General features: G+C 43.6%; 1 protein-coding gene across 1 annotated transcript; it reads left to right on the top strand.

The window, feature by feature from the left end:
• The first annotated feature begins 1,315 nt into the window (after positions 1-1,315).
• TOR4A (torsin family 4 member A) lies at positions 1,316-12,061 on the top strand. The gene is made up of 2 exons (XM_054998302.1): positions 1,316-1,426; positions 9,885-12,061. Exons 1-2 carry the CDS (start codon positions 1,420-1,422, stop codon positions 11,195-11,197), a joined length of 1,320 nt encoding a protein of 439 aa, XP_054854277.1. The 5' UTR covers positions 1,316-1,419; the 3' UTR covers positions 11,198-12,061.
• Positions 12,062-21,015: the final 8,954 nt, after the last annotated feature.

The raw sequence follows: 21,015 nt of genomic DNA, 5'->3' as shown, positions 1-21,015 counted from the left end.
AAATCTGTGGTACAATAGTCAGAGTGTCAGCCTAGGACTGGAAACATCCAGTTCAAATTCCCTATTCAGTCATGAAGCCTCTAGGTAACTCTGAGCCAGTTGCACACTTTCTTCTGAAATTAGCCTGCAGGTTGTTGGGATGATAAAATGAAGCAGGGGAGAATCCTGTGCTTTATTTGGAGTTCCTTGGAAGAAGGGTGGGATAAAAAATGTGACTTGACAGATATTTGGACACTATGATCAAGCCTCAGAGGTCTCATATTTATGGCTACAATTATTGATTATCAAACTTTGTAATATCAGGGCTTTTTTTCAGCTGGAACGCAGTGGAACGGAGTTCCAGCGCCTCTTGAAAATGGTCACATGGCTGGTGGCCCCGCCCCCTGACCTCCAGACAGAGGGGAGCTTAGATTGCCCTCCACACCACTCCAGCGGCACGGAGGGCAATCTAAACTCCCCTCTGTCTGGAGATCAGGGGGCAGGGCCACCAGTCATGTGACCATTTTCGCCGAGGGTGATTTAAACTTTAAAAAACTCCCCCCTTGTTCCAGATGACCCAAAATGACGTCATTGTATTCTCCTGTGCTGACAACTCACTGAGTTCCACCACCTCTTTTCCCAGAAAAAAAAGCCCTGTGTAATACTGTTGTTTCACTGTATCTTTAGGATAGCTGTCTTAAGAATGTCTACTGCAAGATGAATCCTAAACATTTCAGATTGTGTCTGAATCAGCTGTTCCAAAAACTGAACCCTTAAAGTTTGATAGAGCCTGGTTAAAGGCACAGCAGCCCTGTCAATGGGGGAAGCAAAAAAAAATTGGCCGATGCTAAAGACCTTGAGGTTTTAGGGCTGGTGGCTGGACCCACAGGCTGTCTGAACTTTTCAGCGTTAATTTGGGCCAAGTCTCAGAACTGGGAAGCATGGATGGGCCTAAGATGTGGCCTGCCTTCCTTTCACTTGTCTTTCTGTGACCTGAGCCTCTGTCTCATGGGAATAGGAGGTGATAGAGGCCTGGTCTGCCTTGTAGCCTGAGCTGAATTTCCTTTGCGGTCTGACCACAGCCAATGGGCGGTATGCCAAAGTGTGCGTGCGTGTGTGTGTGTGACCTTCTTGCAACAGCAGAGGCCATAAGCCAGCAGCCAAACACAGCTGCTGAGCAAGACAGAGATAAGGCCTCATGCGGGTGTAAGAAGGAAGCACGCCAGCCCTGGGGGCCACTCCCAACTTTGCTATTTTCTCTCTCTCACACACAGACAGCTCAAAAAACCCTTTGCGCAAGAGGCTGCAATAAGCAGAGTTTGAGAGGGCCCCCCCAACCTCCCCTCCTTACAAACACTGCCCTTTGGCCTCCAGATGGGGTTGGCCCATACTTTCGGAGGAGGGAAGAAAGTTCCCTGATGCTGAGACACCGAAGACCTGATGCTCGGTAATGGGCTCTTTCTGCCTGCAGGGTAGGGCTCATGGGTGGAGAAGTCCAACCTCTTGGGGAAGGGTGTTAGCAGGGCTGTTAGTTTGCCAGCTGGAGGGAGGGGGTGAAAGAAAAAGCTTGGCTTCCTCCTCTGTAAAAAATAATGAGGATCCAGGCTTTAACCACCTGCTAGATCAAGAAAATAGGGGCTGGTTAGAGTAGTTATTATCAACCCTAAGGGGCTAAATTTTATTGTAACCCTCAGGCAGGTTCCTGTGCCTTCTGCTGCTGCCTGACATGCAAATGTTTTAACCAGCAAAACTTTTTCTGGGTATGGGAGATCAAAGGCGTTTCTGCATGTCAAGTAAAAAGAACACCAGGAATCTTTTCCGGAAAAGCATTAGTAACCCAGGTCAGATTAGGTAACCTTTTAGGTTGAGTTGTCACTGTCACTTTTCTCTGGCAGGAAAAGAGGTGAAAGAGACAGACCTGTATTTGGAATAAGGTTGCCAGCTGACCAGAAAAATAACAGTGGACTTTTGCTGTGTCTTTAAAGACAACTTGATCAGCAAAAATCACCATGTGAACATTTCTTATTATTGTGAAAGCATTAATGTCTGCTATTAAAGGTGCAGGAACCAAGATTGGGAAAAAGCTGGCACCCCTAGTTCAAGATATAGTTGTCATTTCCCCTAGCAAGGGTATTATGTTTTTGCCACTTGGAAAGCAGGAAAACAGTAGGTTGAGTAGGTTTCCAGCATAAAGATGCAGAGCTTAGGGACTGAGGAAGGGAAGCTTGTATGTACATACTGGAAATTGCTGACCTATCCTACCCAGAGCTTTTTTTCAGCAGGAATGCGGTGGAACGGAGTTCTGGAACCTCTTGAAAATGGCCACATGGCTGGTGGCCCCGCCCCCAGATCTCCAGACAGAGGGGAATTTAGATTGCCCTTCGCGCCGCTGGAGCGGCGTGGAGGGCAATCTAAACTCCCCTCTGTCTGGAGATCAGGGGGCGGGGCCACCAGCCATGTGGCCATTTTCTCTGAGGGCAACCCACTGAGTTCCACCACCTCTTTTCCCAGAAAAAAAGCCCTGGCCCTACCAGACAAGTTGCATTTGTCTGTCTGTCTGTCTGTCTGTCTGTCTCTCTCTCTCTCTCTTTGAAATTGTGGGGGCTTTGATGCTTGGTCAGCATATATAACAACCTTAAATTTTCTGAAATGTATGGCAGAATATTCACATACATGCCTTCTAAAAGTATATGCTTTGCTTGAATTGCAAGAGAAATATATGAGTTGAATTTAGGGCTGCCAACTTGTAAACTAGGTAGCCCTTTAATATCAGTTTGATTTGCAAGCGATTATCAGGTAATGTTGTTTAACTTCACACTATGAAAAGCTTCAACTGTCCGTTTCCATTTAAAAGGACCAGACATTTTTTTTCCTGACCAGTTGGCAATCTTAGTGGAACGTCATTATTCAGAATTGACCTCATGAGAATGGGTTGTTCTTCTTCTTTTCTTCTATTGCCATTCTATTAATTCATTTTCATCTTGAGGGGGTTTCTACTTCTTTTCATCTTGAGGGGGTTGTCAACTTTTTAAATTAGCCCTGCTCTTGTGCCTTGAACAGCAGCGGGACATTAAGAAATTCAGCAGGTGAAGGTTTTTGTATGCCAAGGAAAAACTTTTTCTGTTTAATTTATGTTTGTGGCAATATTGTTGAAAGCATATGAGTGGGAATAATAAAAAAATTGGAAACCATACTTCTGGGCAGAAGTGTGTTTATGGGTGTCAGTCGAAGTGATTCAGCACACTCAGGTCAAGCTACAAGTGACGAATGACGCTTGCCTGGCCAGTGAACAGACTCATGTGTATTCCTCCCTGTTCACTTGCCATTCACTTGCTCTCCACTTGATCAAGTGGAGAGCAAGTGAATGGCAAGTGAACAGGGAGGAATACACGTGAGCAGGGCTTTTTTTCAGGGGGAACGCGGGGGAACGGAGTTCCAGCACCTCTTGAAAATACTCAGCAATAGTGCTTGAAAATAATATGATTTCAAAGAATCCCATGTGTTTCTTCCTCATTTCCCTCTTGAGAGTTCCGCCATCTCTTTTCCCAGAAAAAAACCCCTGCACGTGAGTCTGTTCACTTGCCAGGCAAGTGTCATTCGTCAGTTGTAGCTTGACCCTATGTCTGCAAAGCCATGGGGAACAGCTGATGGTTGCTAGCAGTCTAAACAGCAGACCTTGAGATTAGAGAACAAAATAGTGTTGGAATTATCTTGGGAGGGCATCTTTCAGTGCTGTGATTGTAAAGGTTAGAAATTGCCACATCTTGGAAAACACCAGTGCTTGTATCATGTAGAGATCCAGGAGCATTCTGCAGGAAACAGCCTCGTGTTTAGAACTGTTCAGTACTGGTGTGTGTGTGTGAGGGGGGGCATTATAAAATGGATGAGGAAGTGGATGGAGCATTTATCATAATCTATTGGTGACATAAAGTAAGGAGCAATTGCAAACACTTAAAAAGTCAAGGGAAAAAAAATAAGCAAATCGTCTCTTGAAACTGGAGATGACAATTAAAAAGAATTCAGCCAAGACAAATGTGAAAACAGCACCCAAGGGTACCTTCTGACAGAAAATATGTAAATAACATTGCATCAGAATTCTTTGTTATTTTTCATATATCTATTTTATTTGCTATCTGCTTCATGCTGTCCCATTCTTGGAGAAGGAAATGGATGTAGTTCTTAATGGGAACTGAAACTACCTTTGTGCCTCAGTGCTGTGGGGCCAGGCCAGCAGTGGCTAGAAGAAATGATGGGGCAAGAGATTGCTACCTTCAGCTCTGAATGAGCAAAACATTTCCATTCAGGAATGAGGTCTGACTGGTCTGGCTTGTCCCACACAAAGAGGAAATAATAACAACCAGACAACTATTCTTGCCAGTAGATGGACAAGCTCTCCATAGTATTTGGTATACCAGTAAGTATGTGGCTATATTTGCATTTGTCAATATTTTATCTGAATGGTAACCTGCCACATCCAGAGGACTCAGAGCAAGTTGAAACCATAAAGTGCCAACAACAGCAACAATATGAATCTTCACCAAAAACCTATGTGAATTAAAGGAGGGAAAAAACTCCCCTTGCGCTCCTTCTAAAAGCTGCATGGAGTTGGGCTTTAGTAAATGATCACTGCAAAGTTTCCTAAACTCCTAAATAAGTGCATCATGTTTTTCCTTTTCAGAAGGAAGTGAGCCCAGAGCAAGGATTTGCACAGAGATGCAACAGGCAGCTTCTGCTGAAGTTGCATAATTCTCATGCACCTCTATAACTAACGGTGACTTCTGGGAAGCTGGCACAGGCAGAAAGATGGAGGGAGCCATCCTGTCTTCCTTGCCTGCCAAACCTGGTAATCAGAGAGATACTGCCTTTGAATATGGAGGTTCCATTTTTAGCTATTGCAAGCAGTGGTGTAGACCTGTCTCCCATGAATTAGCCTTTTGGAGTTGTTTAACTTAGAAGCTGCTGTTGCTTCTTGTGGCAGTGAGTTCCACTGTTAAGTACATGTTGCATAGCTTCTGTGTATTCACCTTGACCCAGCTGCATAGCAACATAATAAGATGACCCAGGATTCTAGTAACTTGAGAACATTATTTCCCCCTGTTAATTCCCTCTGCACACTGTTCACTGGTTGCAATATTTATTTTTATATGTTTATTAAAACCTTTATATCAGAGGACTTGAACAGCTAGCTTGTGAGCTTGCCATCTGCAAGCCATCCTGCAGCCTCCAGAAAATCTGGGAGAAAAGATCATGAGATCTTGTGCAGCTCAAAGGCCCAGGAAACAGACATGACATGTCTCTGTGTGTGGATGGAATCAGAACCAGCGCCTCCAATTACCTTTTTGCCTTTTCTGAGCTGGGAGTGGTCAAATCAAAATGTGAAGAGTTGCTTGAGTATGCAAGACCAAAATTGTAGGCAGGGGGATATGTCAGTGTCCTGCAATGTAGAAAGGTCAGTTGCGGGGAGCTGCTTGTTCCTCTTCTTGGGAGCCAGTGGTTTGGCTTTTTGTGATGATAATTGTGTTGCCTTTTTCACAAGATCACTGCTATCAGAAATGCATTTGTTTGCTTTATAAGTTGCAACGGTCTTTATTTGAGCTGTAGCACTGGTATTACCATGGTATGTTCTTTCCCCTTTCTGTGCTGTTCTAGGCTTTTTTGTTTGTTTGAAGCTTTTATTTCATAGGATTTTTCTCTGTGCTGCTTTAGCTGGTAGCTTTATTTCTGGTACTCTTAGTCCATGTTCTGTTTCTGGGACAGAGCAGTTTGGTAACATGTGGGGTGGTGGATAAAATTTCATATTTTAACAGAAATATATATGTTTTAGTAGCTTGGGGTGTTATTCATTACTCAATAGTTGTTTTCATTGCTCTTCAAATAAAAGATTATTGACCCCTGCTTTATCTGTTGCCTTTCTGCTTAGACTCAAGGTGGCTTGCAACATATTAAAATGACAAAGTCATATCAAATCCAGTATTGGAATATCACAGCCCAGCATGCCACAAGTTTGCAACTCCTCCTTGCAGCTATGGCTCAGACATACAAGCAGTTTCATTGATTTTGCATGTCTATGCGCATGTGCGACATCTGATCTATGGTTTGGTTTCCTGTAGATAGAATACATAATCCCACAGATTAGCTTGCTTCCTCAAACAAAACAGAATGAGAGAAAATACCATAAGTCTCCATTGCTTCTCTGCTGTGCAGCACATAGCAGGAAGTGGAGAAAAATTAAGTGGGATCTGATTTTCATAGCCCAGCAAGAGGCTTGTAGCATCGGATCAAGATTGATTTACAGTGCAATTCTATGGTGAGTTACTCTAGTCTAAGCCCATTGGAGTCAATGGAGTTAGACTGGAGTAACTCTTCATAGGATTGCACTGTTAAAGCAGCATCTTGTTTTCTACAGTGGATAACTAGATGCCTCCTTAAAAACAGGGTTCAACAACCCTCCCATAGTCTTTTCCCTAGCATCTTTGTATTTAGAGGCGAATTTAGCCATTGATACTTAGCGCTGTTGCATAGCATGATTCCTTTTATTAAAACCAGGGGTTTTTTTCAGCGGGAACACGGGGGAACGGAGTTCCGGAACCTCTTGAAAATGGTCACATGGCTGGTGGCCCCGCCCCCTGATCTCCAGACAGAGGGGAGTTTAGATTGCCCTCTGCGCCATTCAGCGCTCTGTCTGGAGATCAGGGGGCGGGGCCACCAACCATGTGACCATTTTCTCCGAGGGCAACCCACTGAGTTCCACCACCTCTTTTCCCAGAAAAAAGGCCCTGGTTAAAACTATCTACATATTGAGATCATTACAAGGGCTTGTATGAGTGAAAAGTTGTATTAGTTATTACATTTTTAATTCTCACCCTTCCTCCATGGAACTCATGGGGGTATTACAATGCCCCTGTGAGGTAGGTTTGACTTGGCTGGGCTAAGATTGCTAAATGAATTTCACAGTGGAATGAGGATTTGAACCCACATCCCCCCAGTCATAGAATCAAATGTATAATGAGATACTCGGAATCTGTAATAGGATCTCCAAAGCTGCAAAAAAAGAAGAAAAAGAGCAGCTAATGGTAGTATCAATCACTGCTGCTTTGTTGGGGGGCTAATTTGTTGCTCCTGCACCGTTTCCCCCCACCGTATGGGGGCTGAGTTATTCTCCCCTAGTGTGGGGGTAATATAGTGATCTATATTACCACCACCACCCCCAACACACATACAGTTGCTCTTTTGTACTTCAGTACTTCATTTTGATATCCCTAGCATCCTTTGTGTAGTTTGGCCCTTAATCTTGCCATCTGTCTATTACACTACACTGAATCTAATTAATTGTGTGATGCCTTAACTAATTGTATATGGAACTAATTTATTTTAACTGACTTTAAATGCTCTCCAATCAATGTGTTTGGGTGGTCCTGAAGTTCTGGTATTAAAGGGAGGGTGTGTGTGTAAATATCAGTGTAATTTCTCTCCGTCTCTTTCATCTTTCCCTTTAGTGACCTTTTTTTTCCTGAATAGAAAAACACTTTAGCATTTCACAGCTCATTGGAAGACTCTATCAAGTTACACTGCCTTGAAAAGGGTCTTGTAACAAGAACATACAAAGGCTAAATAAAATGTGATTATATCATTATTGCTATTGTTAATACAGAACTGAAACACACGTAATGAAAAAGGATTAATAAATTGGTATCAGTGAATCGAAACTGGCGATAAAAATAATAAATATCAATTTGTGGGTAATACGTGGATGAATCCTTTAGTTGTAACTCTGGAATCAATTAAGCCCTGCAGAACACAACAGATTTTGCTGCTGTGTACCTTGATGTTCAACATGAATTTTTTTTTTACACTTTTACTGTTAATTCCAACATGGAATCTTCACCCAAAGTGTGAAGACACTTGACTGTGCCTCGAGGTGGCGCTGGTGGCAAATAAGTGGTGGCGTCTGAATAAAATAGCACTTTTCATAAAATCCATAACAGGCCTGGTTCTAGGAAGTTCCGCTTTTGAAATAAATAAAAGGCAAGTTTTTTCAAAAGGACGTTACTGTGTAAAATATATACAACTATGGCGGTGATGATGGTCTGAGACTGCCTTGGTCAATTCTCATGTTTTAAAATGGGGGGGGGGGGGAATCCAATTTATATAGGTGACCTTCTGTGTATTGCCTTTAGATAATGTAATCCAGTCGTGAGGCTCAGAGAGACTACACCAGTCATTCTGAGATAGTGTGGGGCACAATAATAAGGCACAGGCATGCTACAATTAATTAATCATTTGCTCTTATGACCCCCAAAGGGCCAATCCATGCAGGGGCAGAGGTCCTGCTGCCTTTCTGTATGAATCCCTGTTCTGGCCTTACCTCCACAAGCAGCCTCTAGTGAGGTAGGAACAAGTCCGTGTTCTGTGCTTGTCTCCTCATAATCAAGAGGCACAGTGAATTTCCCAGAAACAAAGGAAATGGTCACTTCTGAGGGCAGAGAGTTCTAACCCTTCAGCATTCAAAAAGGAAATCTTTTTTCAGACGTATAAGTGAAGTGTGTCTGAGGTGTTAAGAGATTTAGGACAGTGGTCCCCGGCCTTTTTGGTATGGTGACCCCCAAGTGCAAATTTGTTTTGTATGGTGACCCATCCAGGGCTGGCCCAAGAGACTCGGAAGCAGCTGGGGAGGCATTGGAGGAGATGTGGGAAGATGGCTGCAAAGAAGCCAGTGGCAAGCAGCTCAGTGCAGTGCATATCCCACAGTAGGTAGAGGGCAATGCGACTGTTCAGGAGGCAGAGCAAGAGGTTGATCTGCTAAGGAGCAGTGCCAAGACAAAGTCTATGCTCACACAGGCCTCTTCCTCTCCTTCTCTTGCTTTTCCAGTGCTGAACAGCTTCCACTTACTCCCCAGCCTTCCTCCCCTTCTCTTCCACCTACTATCATAAAGCTACTATTTGTCAGACAGCTTCCCCCCTGACATTACTGTTGCAAAAGGGGAGGGCAAGGGGAGAATGTGAGCAGCTAGAAAGGAAGGAGAGAAAGAGAAGGGTATAAAGGGCAGGAGACACCATTAGAGATGGCTGGCCTGGGGTCCACTTTATTTATGTCATTTATGGTCCTCCTTTCTCACCGAGACTCAAGGCGGATTAAACAGTGTGAGAGTAGTACAGTCAGTATCAAGGACAATTTCATAAACAATGCCAATGGGTAAATAAACACAAGTTTACAAAGGCATAACATTAGCAAGAATCCAATACAGAGTTGAAAAAATGCTGAAACAGAACATAAGCAATTCTAGGGCTGACATAAGAGCACATATGTAAAGCAACAGATAGTACGTAAGGCAACATAGTGGTGAAGTCTATGGGTGAAGTCTATGATCCCTAACTCATTGGTGGAGCATCTGAGACCCTTCCCTACAATACAAAAGCATGACCTATTTTTGGGCCCTGACTCACCGGTCGAGAAACACAAGTTTAGGAGACAGTGGACATGCTTGGCAGGCAAAGAGGAAGGAAAGTGCAGTTGCTCAGAAAAGCAGTAATTCTGTCTCTGTTTGGGGGTGTTAAATTTGTGCCCCTTGCATATTTAGTTACTTTAATGATGATTATATATGTGGTCATCCCCCCACAGAATCTTGGGGTGGTGTCTGTGCAGTTGATGCATTTGTATACCCAAGGAAATCAGCCAACACTCTACTTCTTGGTACTTTGCAAGAAACTATTCAGCATGATTATGAATCCAGCCCTGGTGCTCAGCAGCTACACCAGTGAGCTTTGGGTAGACCCGCCTGCTCAAGGCCACCCAGTGAGCTTCACAACTCTGCAGGTGTGTTCTGCCTCGTGCTCTAACCTCTGCATCATACTGAGTTTTGTGCTATTTTCATTCTTCTTGTGTGTTTTTTTCTCTTTTTCTGCAGAGAAGACAGGATCGAGAGGTGCGCAGGAAGAAGTCAAGATGGAGGGCCGAAAGCCCAGCAGTGGGACTCCTGCTCTAAAATGCCCCCAGAAGATCTCTCTCCTCTCTTCCCCAGTGCGGGCAGTCGTCCGCCTGCGGAGGACAGCCCACATGTTGAAAAAAGGCCTCTCGCCAACTGAAAGAAGGACCCTGCATGGAGATGCCCAATCAAAGCACCTTCAGCGGCAGATCTCCTTGGGTAAAGCCAAACTGGGTAGTGCATCGGCCTCTGTTTTGAGCCAAGCAAGCTTTGAGACGTCACAGTATTTTACTTTCGACACATCTGTGCAGCCTCAAACGAGATCCAGCAAAAGGAAGAAGAGGAGTAAAAACCCCCGGGTGTTGTACCCGGGGAGCAGCAGGAGGTACCTGCCAACGGAGCAGAAGAGCAAAGCCAAGCGCTGCCTCCTCCTGCTTGTCAGCATTGTTTGCTTCCAAATATTAAACGCAATTGAGAACTTGGATGATAATCTACTGAAGTATGACTTAGATGGGCTGGAGAAAACAATGCGTCGAGAAGTCTTTGGGCAGATTGTGGCCATCGAGAACATTATGGCATTGCTGAAAGACTACCTGGTAACACACATACACAACAAGCCCTTGGTGATTTCCTTCAATGGGCCCAGCGGGGTTGGAAAGAGCCATGTTGGTTGGTTGCTAGCCAAACACTTCCGGTCAGTCATGGGCCACAATTTTGTGCTCCATTACTTTACGATGCACCACTGTCCAGACAATGCTTCATCTTTAGCTTGCCAGCTGGATCTGTCTGAGAAGATTGGTGTCATGGTAACCCAAGCGGAAATAGAAGAGAAGATCCCCTTGTTCATTCTGGACGAAGTAGAACTCATGTCTCCAGCCCTTCTGGAGACTCTTGGCAGATTCTTCCAAAGTAACCAAACCAATGAGTTCCTGAATGCCATATATATCCTAATAAGCAAGGTAGGGGGTAAAGAAATTACAAATTTCCTTCTGCAGAATGTTTCCAGCGATCTCCTACTGCCACAAAGCAAGGTGGAGGAGCTGCTGGCCTCGCTCCGTCCTGTACTCAGTCGTGTCCATCCTCTTTGGGGCTCTGCGGAGATTGTTCCATTTGTGTTGCTGGAGAAGAACCATGTCCAGAGCTGCTTCTATGAGGAAATGATGAGCGAAGGTGTTTACCCCGACCCGAGCCACATAGAGAGCTTAGCCAGTCAGCTCAACTATTATGTGAAAGGAGGGAAGCAGTTTGCTGTGACAGGTTGCAAACAGGTAGTGGCTTCTGTCAATCTGCTGTAAGAGCCAATGGAAAACCCAGGCCGGAGGACATCTCTGATGCTGGGGGGATGTTCTGATCTTGTTGACAGTAGGGGTTGTTCCCAGTTGAACAAGGATGAGAGTTGTTCAGTAAAAAAAAGGTCAGTAGAAATGTATGCCAGTCATGAATGCCAATTGACAGCTCCACGAAGATCTTTTGCTTCCATGGATTCTTCCCCTCCTCATAGATTGTTCCACTCCAGTTGATCCCTCCCTACTTCATTAATCTAGAAATGCAAACCAGCATCTTAGAAACAACATAATTCCTTTCATGCCCCAACATGGATGTCTTCTTCATTCTACCACGTTTACCAAGCTTTGAATCTTTTGCTAGATTCAGCCCGGATTTGGACTGGTAACCTTTAGATATCGCACTGATGCCCCATTGTGGTGAGCCCCTCAAAGATACAGAATGAAGGGGAAAGAGGCTTCACCTATTGACAGCTCATTGGTTCTCGCTGGTCTAGTCAAGTTATAAGTGCTTCCATGTCAGGCTTTCTCCTCTCCCCTGCCCAGAAGTTTTATTCTGACACATCTGGACACTGCAGTGAGAAGCAAGGTTTTGTGCAGTTGGGTATATGAGGCAGAACAAGGATTTAGGTTCTTTCTTAAAGAGAAATCTTTGAGGGGGAAAATGAAGATGAATACTGTATTTCTCTACAACGTTAACTTTTTATCTCCCTTTCCCCCCATTTTTCTTTTCTTTTCTTAGAAAGAGAACAAGGATGTGTGTGCTCTTAGACTGGTGGGTGGGTGTTGGAAGGACATTGTTCTGTCTGCTTGTCCAGTGGTGGTGGGGAAATCTTAAATTAACCTTGTTCTGGTCTTGCCTGCGTGCTATCTTATACCTGCTCACTTTCTGGTTTCCCATCTTCATTTTTGTTATCTCTCTCTCCCCTCCCTCCCCCTCTGTCTGTGCTTCTACATGCTGTTTTCTATTCCCTCATACATATTCCAAGAGTGGTGCTGTGAGGAGTGGCTCCCTTTGGAGGAGAGAGCATTGGACATTTATGGAATCTGCTGTATTGCCTACTTTATTAACAAATATAAAGTAAAAGTGGGGGCAATGAGGCACACATATAGAGTGGGAAATACACATTCTTCATCAGATCCCTGGAAAGGGTCGGGGCAGGGATGGAGGGGAGCGAGAGAAAGAGATCCTGTAGTTCAGGGGTCCCCAGCCTTTTTTGAGCCTGTGGGCACATTTGGAGCTCTAACACAGTGTAGTGGGCATAGCAACAAAATGGCTGCCACAAAATGGCTGCTGAAGCGTGCCTTCAGCCACACAGTGAAGATTCCTGTGCTGTGGAAGCCCACAGTCACCATGATGGGTACCCCTGCTATAGCTGTTGACACTTTACTTTCAGCTAATTCACAGTCCCTGGCCAAGGACAAACAGTCCCATGGCTGACATAATTGTTGCATGTTTCCCATTTCCCTGAGTACTGAAATTTCCCAGGGGAGTAACACTAGGGTTTGGATGGGAGAACATTAAAGATTTATGTAGTCTTTGTAATACTTACTTTATTAATAAATATACATAGTGTTGCCAGGTCCAGCCTGGGAAATTCCTGGAGATTTTGGGGGTGGAGTCTGGAGAAGGCGGGGTTTGGGGAGGGGAGGGGCCTCAGAATGGCATTATACCATAGAGTCCACCCTCCAAAGCAGCCATTTTCTCCAGGTGAACTGATCTCTGTCACCTGGAGAAATGTTGTAATTCCAGGAGATCTCCAGCCACCATCTGGGGGCTGGCAACCCTAAATATACATGAAGAGCAGAGGTGGAGGCAAAGAGACACTCCTATAGGGCATCAGATCTACTACCCCACACCAGATCCCAGAGACCCTGCACCCCAGTGTACTTCATTTTCAGCCAAACTGCAACTGTTCTTCTGCTGTTTCTCTCAGTGTCTATTCCAAATTCCAACAGGTGGGAGGAAATATCTGCAGGCATTAAGAAACACTGGCCCGTTTCACACTGCTTACCTGCTCCCGGGATGTTGCAAAATATCGTGCAAAAAACGCGGAAGATAGCGTCTTCTCGCTGTTTTGTCATAGTGTCTTCTCACTGTTTTGTCATAAGCCTAAGTTAGGGCTGTACCTTTAGTGACAGATCCATTCAAAGACACAATCTACATAATTCCTTTTTTATAACCAGCCGAAAGTTATGTAATGAAGGCAGCAATGCCATAGCATTTTCAGTAAATAATGATTTTCAACAAGATGAATAAAGGTCAGTCATTTACTTTCTAGTTCCAAAACCTGACAGATAAAAACCTATTTTCTTAAGTACCCTATGGCAAACATTTTAAAATTAAAAATAAATGTCAAAAAGGTCTATTGGACCATTTTTAATGGAGAAAATCCTGATAAATATTTATATATTTTCTCTAGTTATTCCCCTCCTCATTCAAGGCTGCAGTCCTACAAAAACTTACCTTGAGTAAACCACCTTGACCAAAATGGGACTTACTTCAGAATAAACATGAATAGGCTTGCACTGTATCAATGCCTTGCAGGCTTATAAATGTACATAGCGTTTGTTCACAGTGCATTTTGCTGACATTCATCTTCGGAGGCAGAATACTGTGTTATTGTATACCAGTCCTTGTAGATTGATTTGTCAATCTTTAGGTACTTTAGCTGCCCATTAAATATTTTTGCCTCAGGTTTGGTATTAAGCTTTCTGTTGAATAAACTAATCCTGGCACTTCAATGCAAGTATGGCAAATTTTCTCTTTCTTTTTAATCAGTGTCCGTCAAGGTTCTTGTATCGCATGTTTATCTGACGCTTCCTCAAGTAAGCTCATGGCAACATACATAGATCGCCTCTGCTCCATGTTATCTTCACAACATTCCTGTGAGGTAGGGTCAGGGTAAGAAGAAGTGACAGTTCCAAGGTCACCCCATGTGAACCAAACTAGACATTATATTATTAAATGTGTTTGGGGAACCCAGACTCTACTCTCATTCCATACAGCTACACAGCTGGAAACTAATGTGGGGAGAAGTGGGGCTCTTGCCTTCTGCTTCGTTGCCTTTTCCTAATCTGAAATTGCACTGGGGGCGTTATTTCTCCTTTTTTTTGCTGTTCCACATGCCATGTTCTGTACACCCCCCTCCCCAAGAGGGGAAATAACTCCCCTCCTTTTGGCTTCAGGTCAGGGAAAGGCAGGCGAACCTGTGCTGTCATCCCAAATCCAGTTTAAAAATGTCTTTCCCCATAGCTGCTGCATAACTATGAGGAAAGCAAGCTGAAAAAATAATGTATAGTTTGGCCCTTAGAGTGTGGGATTAACTGTTATACCATGCTTGTGTATTATACTCCCACTTTATTCTCTCCTGTACTTCATTTTTCTCTTAATCTTCTTTCAGTACATCTTCTTTCTTACATTATCTGACTGCTTGTTCTGGTAGCCCACTGCCTTTTTAAAAAAAGTTATCTTTTCCTCTATTGAGTGGACTGACTGAGGAAGGTATTGATGGGATACACAGGCCATCTTAATTGATTTGATTGTTATTTGATTGTTTCCATTTAAAAAATAACTAGGAAAAATCATAATAGTTTTTAAAAAATGATGATAGTTTTGATTTTGTTTGTTTTCTAAGTTTTTGTAAAAGACCAATAAAGCTTTCCCTTTAGTTCAAACACACAACACACAACATAAAGGTGACATTAGATACACGGTTATGCTGTTAATAGCATAAGGAGAAAATTAGTCCTGAGATTAAAAAAACCCTTTAAACTGGAGAGGTAAAAACAGAAACAGAAAAGGTACTAAAGAAAGAAAAGACATTGCTATATTGTTATGAAATTAACAGTACAAAAGGATGTAACTGACAATTTTTATAACTGGGTGATCTCCATTTTGGTTTTCTTTCATCAACCCCATGCCATACTTAGCCAGAATTACCCACAGAAATCTACCAGCCAACATTGTACCAGTCAGAAGGATCAGGTAAGTAGATGATGTGAAAGACCTCCAGCTGAGATTGTGGAGAGCTGTTGCCTGTCTGAGAGTTAAACTACAAGAGACGAATTACATGAGGACCCTTATGTGTAGAGAGCCACAATGCTAGCCAGGAAGCTGAGTTTTAAAAGACAGATCAGAAGGCTTTGTCAATTCCCCTCTCTACAGAGCCAGCAAAGATCCTTTTGTTTATTTCCTCTTCCCCTCCTAGAAGGGGAGAGGAAACTGACAGAGCCTTTGTTGGCTCTATAGAGAGGAGAAATTGACAAAGCCTTCTGACATGTCTTTTAAAACTCAGCTTCCCAGCTAGCATTTTGACACCCTTTACATGTGCATCCTTGTGTAATTCGTCTCTTGTAGCTTAGCTCTGAGTTTACGTTACAGTGAACTCACATACATCATATATGTACATTTGTAAGAAAGAACAAACCTGTGCTCTCTTTGCAAATGAAACCATGTACCAGTAACTGAACAAAGGTGAGGTTTCAATCACATGTTCAGCTATACATGCATTGAATGTAACATGAGATTTACTGAATGCACATTTTTGAAACTTCATTTACAGCCCACTTTTCTCACTGTGGATTACAAAGTATAGAATACTATTTAATCAGACAATATAAAGTTTCAAAGTTCTCTGCGCTTCTTTCTAGTTGTGCCTGAATCAGACAACTAAAGTATATATAGCAACAAACTTCTGAAATATATCCAGGGCTCATTTCGAGGAGGAACGCGCAGGAACGCAGTGCCGGCAGTTCCCCAAAGAGGTCACATGTCAGGTGGCCCCACCCACCTCTCGGCCATTTTGGGCCCGTTTTGGCCTGCATTGGGGCTGAAACAGCCCGGATAGGGCCTCTGATGGGTGCTGGATCACTCTCCTGCTCAGCAGCAGCCCGATCCTGACCATTTTGGGCCCCTTTTTGGCCATTTTCAGCCCCCTTTTTTGCCATTTTGGGCCCAATTTTGGCCCTGAATGGCCAGGATTGGGTCCAAAACAGCCAGGATAGGTGATGTCAGGGGGTGTGGCATATGCAAATCAGTTATGCTAATGACACATTTCCGGTGATGTCAAGGGGTGTGACATATGCTAATGAGTTATGCTAATGAGTTGTGCTAATGAGTTCCTCCAGCTCTTTTTCTACGAAATAACCCCTGAATATATCTATGTACAAAATATTGTTACATGTATCTGTAAATATTCTATTTACATTTTCAGATGTTAGTAAAAAGCACCAAGGGAGGGAAGGCATTGTGGCACAGCCCAATCTCATCAGATCTCAGAAGCTGAGCAGGATTGGTACTTGGATGGGGGTCCACCAAGGAATACTGTGCAGAAGAAGACAATGGCAAACCACTTCTGCTTCTCACTTACCTTGAAAGCCCCTTGCTGGGGTTACCATGAATTAGTTGCAACTTGATGGTGCATTTGTACATAAAAAGCACTCAACTGAAGAACTAAAGAGATCATGCAGAATATTAGACATATTAGTATGTCTTTGTTCTGTGTTGCTGCTGGTTTGTTCAAATAACATTTTCAAAGATACATAAGCTCATGAGTAAAATCCAATTAAACTGAAATATTTTTGAATATTTTAAAATTCTATAAAATATTGATAAGAGCTTGTGATGAAAGGGAGGAAGGTATCTTTCTTTGTTGGTAAATGCCCTTAAAGAAAGGGTTCCCTGGAAGGAACCTGGTAAATGCTGCCACCAGCTAGGGATCTCCTGAGAACGTCTAGAGTGACGTTCTAAGAATGTTTCCTTCTAGCGCAATATAAACTCTGGAGAATACTTTATAGAAAACTATGTAGCATCCATGCAGTCTGACACATAGGGAAGAGATTAAGAGAAATATACAAGAGCCCTAAACAAAGTCCCAAAAGTGTCTTTATAAAAAGGAAGTTTATTATATAAAAATGGGAAATGGTGGTTGGAGTCAAAAAGGGGTAGGAAAAGGGGACAAACCATATATGAGGAAAGCACACACTATAACAGCACATAGACTTCCAAATACAAGCAAATAAAAGTATCTGAAGAAGTTGTGGATGGGTTGTTCCAATTTTAACCTCAAGGGTCCAAGATTCCAGACACTTTAGGGGACAATCTTAACACGTCAGTCTTGCATTGATGCTTGATGAGTTTAGACTCTTGAAAGCTTATAACCTGAAAATCTTGTTGGTCTCTAAGGCACCGCTGGAATCAGATCCTGCTGTACTAGTGCAGCCTAACATGTCTATCTATCTGAAACAAACAAAAGCAGTCAGTCCAATTTAGCTACTTACACATCATCTAAACTGTAGTAGATTCCCCAGAACATGTGCAGAGTTCTTTGCAGTAACAAGGTGATGGAGGAATCTTTAATCTCTATGCAGGAGATCTGGTCACCAGATTCACACAGTTCCACTGGCGACAAAGAGCAGATCCAACCCTCCCCCGCCCCAGATATTTATGAATAATGGAATCTGACCTAAGCCAGCCTCCCCTCTAAGATTGATTCAATGTAAAGCTCTATCTTTGATGTCAGAAGTGAATGTTACTAATCAGAAAATTACCAAAATGATAGTCCCATCCACAAAGTACCTGTTAATGTTTCTGAACTGCCTTGACAAACAGTTCATCCTGTCCAAACTGGTTTTCTTTCTTTCTCTCTCTCTTTCTCTCTTTCTTTCTTTTCCTTCCTTCCTTCCTTCCTTCCTTCCTTCCTTCTTTTTAAATTAAGTTTGGCAAAGTAGTCCAATATGGAATGGGAATGGATGGGTTGTTCTAATGTTAACCTCAGGGGTCCAAGATCCTAGACACTCTAGGGGACAATCTTAACACGTCAGTCTATCTTCCAAATTGCGTTGATTCTTGACGTTGCAGAATCTTCAAATGTAACTACTCTAAATACAGAAAGCCATTGAAATCAGAATTGGATATTGCAACATATGATTGAGAGAAAATATAGTAGAGAAAGTATAAATAATGCAATGTATTTAATGCGATATATAAGGAAAAAAATCCGATGTACACTACATAGATGGTACAAGCATTCACTGTAACTGTGAACAGGGCTGGCCCTCTCGTCCTGAAGATGAAAGAGCCCAACATGACTCCTTCATACTCCTTTAAACCCCATCAGTTCCAACAGCGCTAAAAGTAACTTGGGAGAGCCACAATCCATGGCTCTCTGTACTGTGCTCCCACAGGAAATCAGGAATTGCCTGCAGAAGCCCCTGCACCATCTCCCAAGGAGAGGAGGAACAGATGGCGAAGTCTGTAGCATCCTGCTGCATGACAACAGGGCAGGGTAGGTCAGTTTAACTGGGCAGCCAGCCACCTATACTGACCAATGACACCAACCCTGCATCTGATGAAGAGAGCTGTGGTTCTCGAAAGCTTATGCTACAGTAAAGTTGGTTAGTCTTAAAGGTGCTACTCGACTCTTTACTATTTTGCTACTACAGACTAACACGGCTAACTCCTCTAGATGTGACTACTGAAAGTTCACCTGTGGCATCTCGCCTGTGTCAAGTAGTTTTAAAGCCACATGTTCCACTTGGCTTTTGTACCCAGGAAGCAACCTGTAACTTTGCCTGCCAATGACACTTTTTAAAAAGAAACCCTCTTTTACATACACCACCTTACGCAATAATTCTGGAACTGGGGCAGGTGAGTGGATGAAGCAGGTGTGTTGACTCATATATATTTTATTTTTGATGCAGCACGGCATTTTCTGCACCGCCGGCAGCGGCATATTAATAATAACTTTGCTCTAAAAATAGCAAACCACAAACAGACTTTAAATAAAACCCACACGGGCCTGGCATTTGTCTGGTCAAGCACAAGAGCGTTTCCTGCAGGAGGGCATCTATCTTTTGAAATTAATTACAATCATTATCAAACAAATGAGTCATGAAGGGCACGAGAAGCAGAAGGAGCTGATTCACCTGTCTGCTTTGCAAAGCACTTTTGACTGGGACGTGCTGTTGGTTTGCTAAGCAAAGAGTTTCCAGAAGAAAGAATTGATGGCAAGCAGAAGTGTGACAAGGGACCCCATGAGATGTAGCAGAGGAAATTGTCAGGACTGCTGATGAGTTGTCAGGAGCTTTATAGGACCAGGTGGAACCGCATTGGCTTCTTGTGTCACCTGATCCTTGCCAGGTTGGCAACTGGGTTACTACTGTTTGATCGTCTGAAGCGGTGATACTGCATCATACCAGGGAGGGCTGGTAGCTCTTTATGTCAGTTTTCTTCCTAAAGACCCTGACATTTTACGTTGCGAGCAGGGGTCATTTCATAGAAAAAGAGCTGTAGGAACTCATTAGCATAACACATTAGCATAACTCATTAGCATATGCCATTAGCATATGTACACAAAAGGTTTCCCCAACAGGGCACTTAGCACTCCCCCAGGGTCTGTTTCTAGTCTAGAAATCAATAACAACAACATAACAATAATAACATTTGAGTTATATACTGCCCTTCAGGACAACTTACCACACTCAGAGCAGTTTACAAAATGTGTGTTATTATTATCCTCACAACAATCACCCTGTGAGGTGGATGGGGCTGAAAGAGCTCTGAGAGAGCTGTGACTGACCGAAAGTCACCCAGCTGGCTTCAAGCAGAGGAGTGGGGAATCAAACCCAGTTCTCCAGATTAGAGTCCTGACACTCTTAACCACAACACCAAACTGGCTCTGAATATAGACAAGGAGGCATAAGTACCTTCCCTCCACAGTTCCGATCTGAATCGAGCACCACACACTTGGGAACTGAATTCCCAACAGGAAACTTGCAAGTGTACGTGGATCATGCAGACACAGGGAGGAGCCTGGGGTGGAAACACACCACCAGACTCATAGCTTTAGTCATCTCAATGTTCCCAACACTCATGCCTTCGGTTCATCCACAGCACACTGGCCAAAGTGGGCAGCTGAGGAGGATGCAGGGTGCATGCCATCTGGTGTGTATGGCCACACTAAGCAATTGAAAGAAGCTGCTCCTCCAAATGAGTGGGTACAAGGGGATGTGAGTAAGGTCAGGCACTCTGCTGGGGAATGACCCAACTCTCCCCCCTTTGGGAATGAAAGGTTCACTGGCATAAGAAGAAAGGGGAAGAAGGAAGGGAGCTTAATGGCTCCAAGGTGTTCTGTTAAAATGAAGTATCACGTAGCAATCTCACCAAAGCTTGCAAATGGAGGGCGGTGTGCCTTGGAATGCCCTGGGCTTCAACAGATTGTGTAGGCAGAACAAATTTCCTCCCTCCTCCCTCTCACATGCTTCACAAAGTGCTGTTAACACACAGCGTTGGTAACAGCAACATCTGGATCCCTCACATCTGCTTGCCTGCACCCTTACCTTGGCCCAGAAACAGAAAGTTGCTTTGCTTATCTGTTTCAAAATTGCCAACCCACCCACCCCTCGTCTGTAAGGCTCAGAATACCATGGCAATGTTTAAAACAACAAGCTAAAAAACACCCCAACTAAATAAAATATCATTAATATTTATTGCTACTGGGAAGAAACCAGCACCTTGAACTGAGACTGGAAACTAACAGGGCGTTAATGCAGATGCCAGAGCTCAGGAAAACAATTAGAGTTGCCATCTCTTTCCTTGGCAGGACTCCTGTGCCCTTAACAGCTACTGGGGATGGGTTGCCCTTGTTGACTGGCTTCCCACATGTCAATCATTTTTTGCCAGCAGGTCACTATTTCCCTGTTACATCCAGGGGAGTTTATTAACATCCATCATCCCAGCAAGCATTGTCCTCTGTCCTTCTCCCTCTCCCTACCTCATAACAGACTCCCAGTGATCCGTGTGTGTGTGCGCGCGCACGGCACCTGAG

Source organism: Eublepharis macularius, chromosome 14 (assembly GCF_028583425.1).
Source record: "Eublepharis macularius isolate TG4126 chromosome 14, MPM_Emac_v1.0, whole genome shotgun sequence".
Taxonomy (NCBI): domain Eukaryota; kingdom Metazoa; phylum Chordata; class Lepidosauria; order Squamata; family Eublepharidae; genus Eublepharis; species Eublepharis macularius.
Note: the sequence above shows the minus strand (reverse complement) of the source record. Positions and strands in the feature narration are given on the sequence as shown.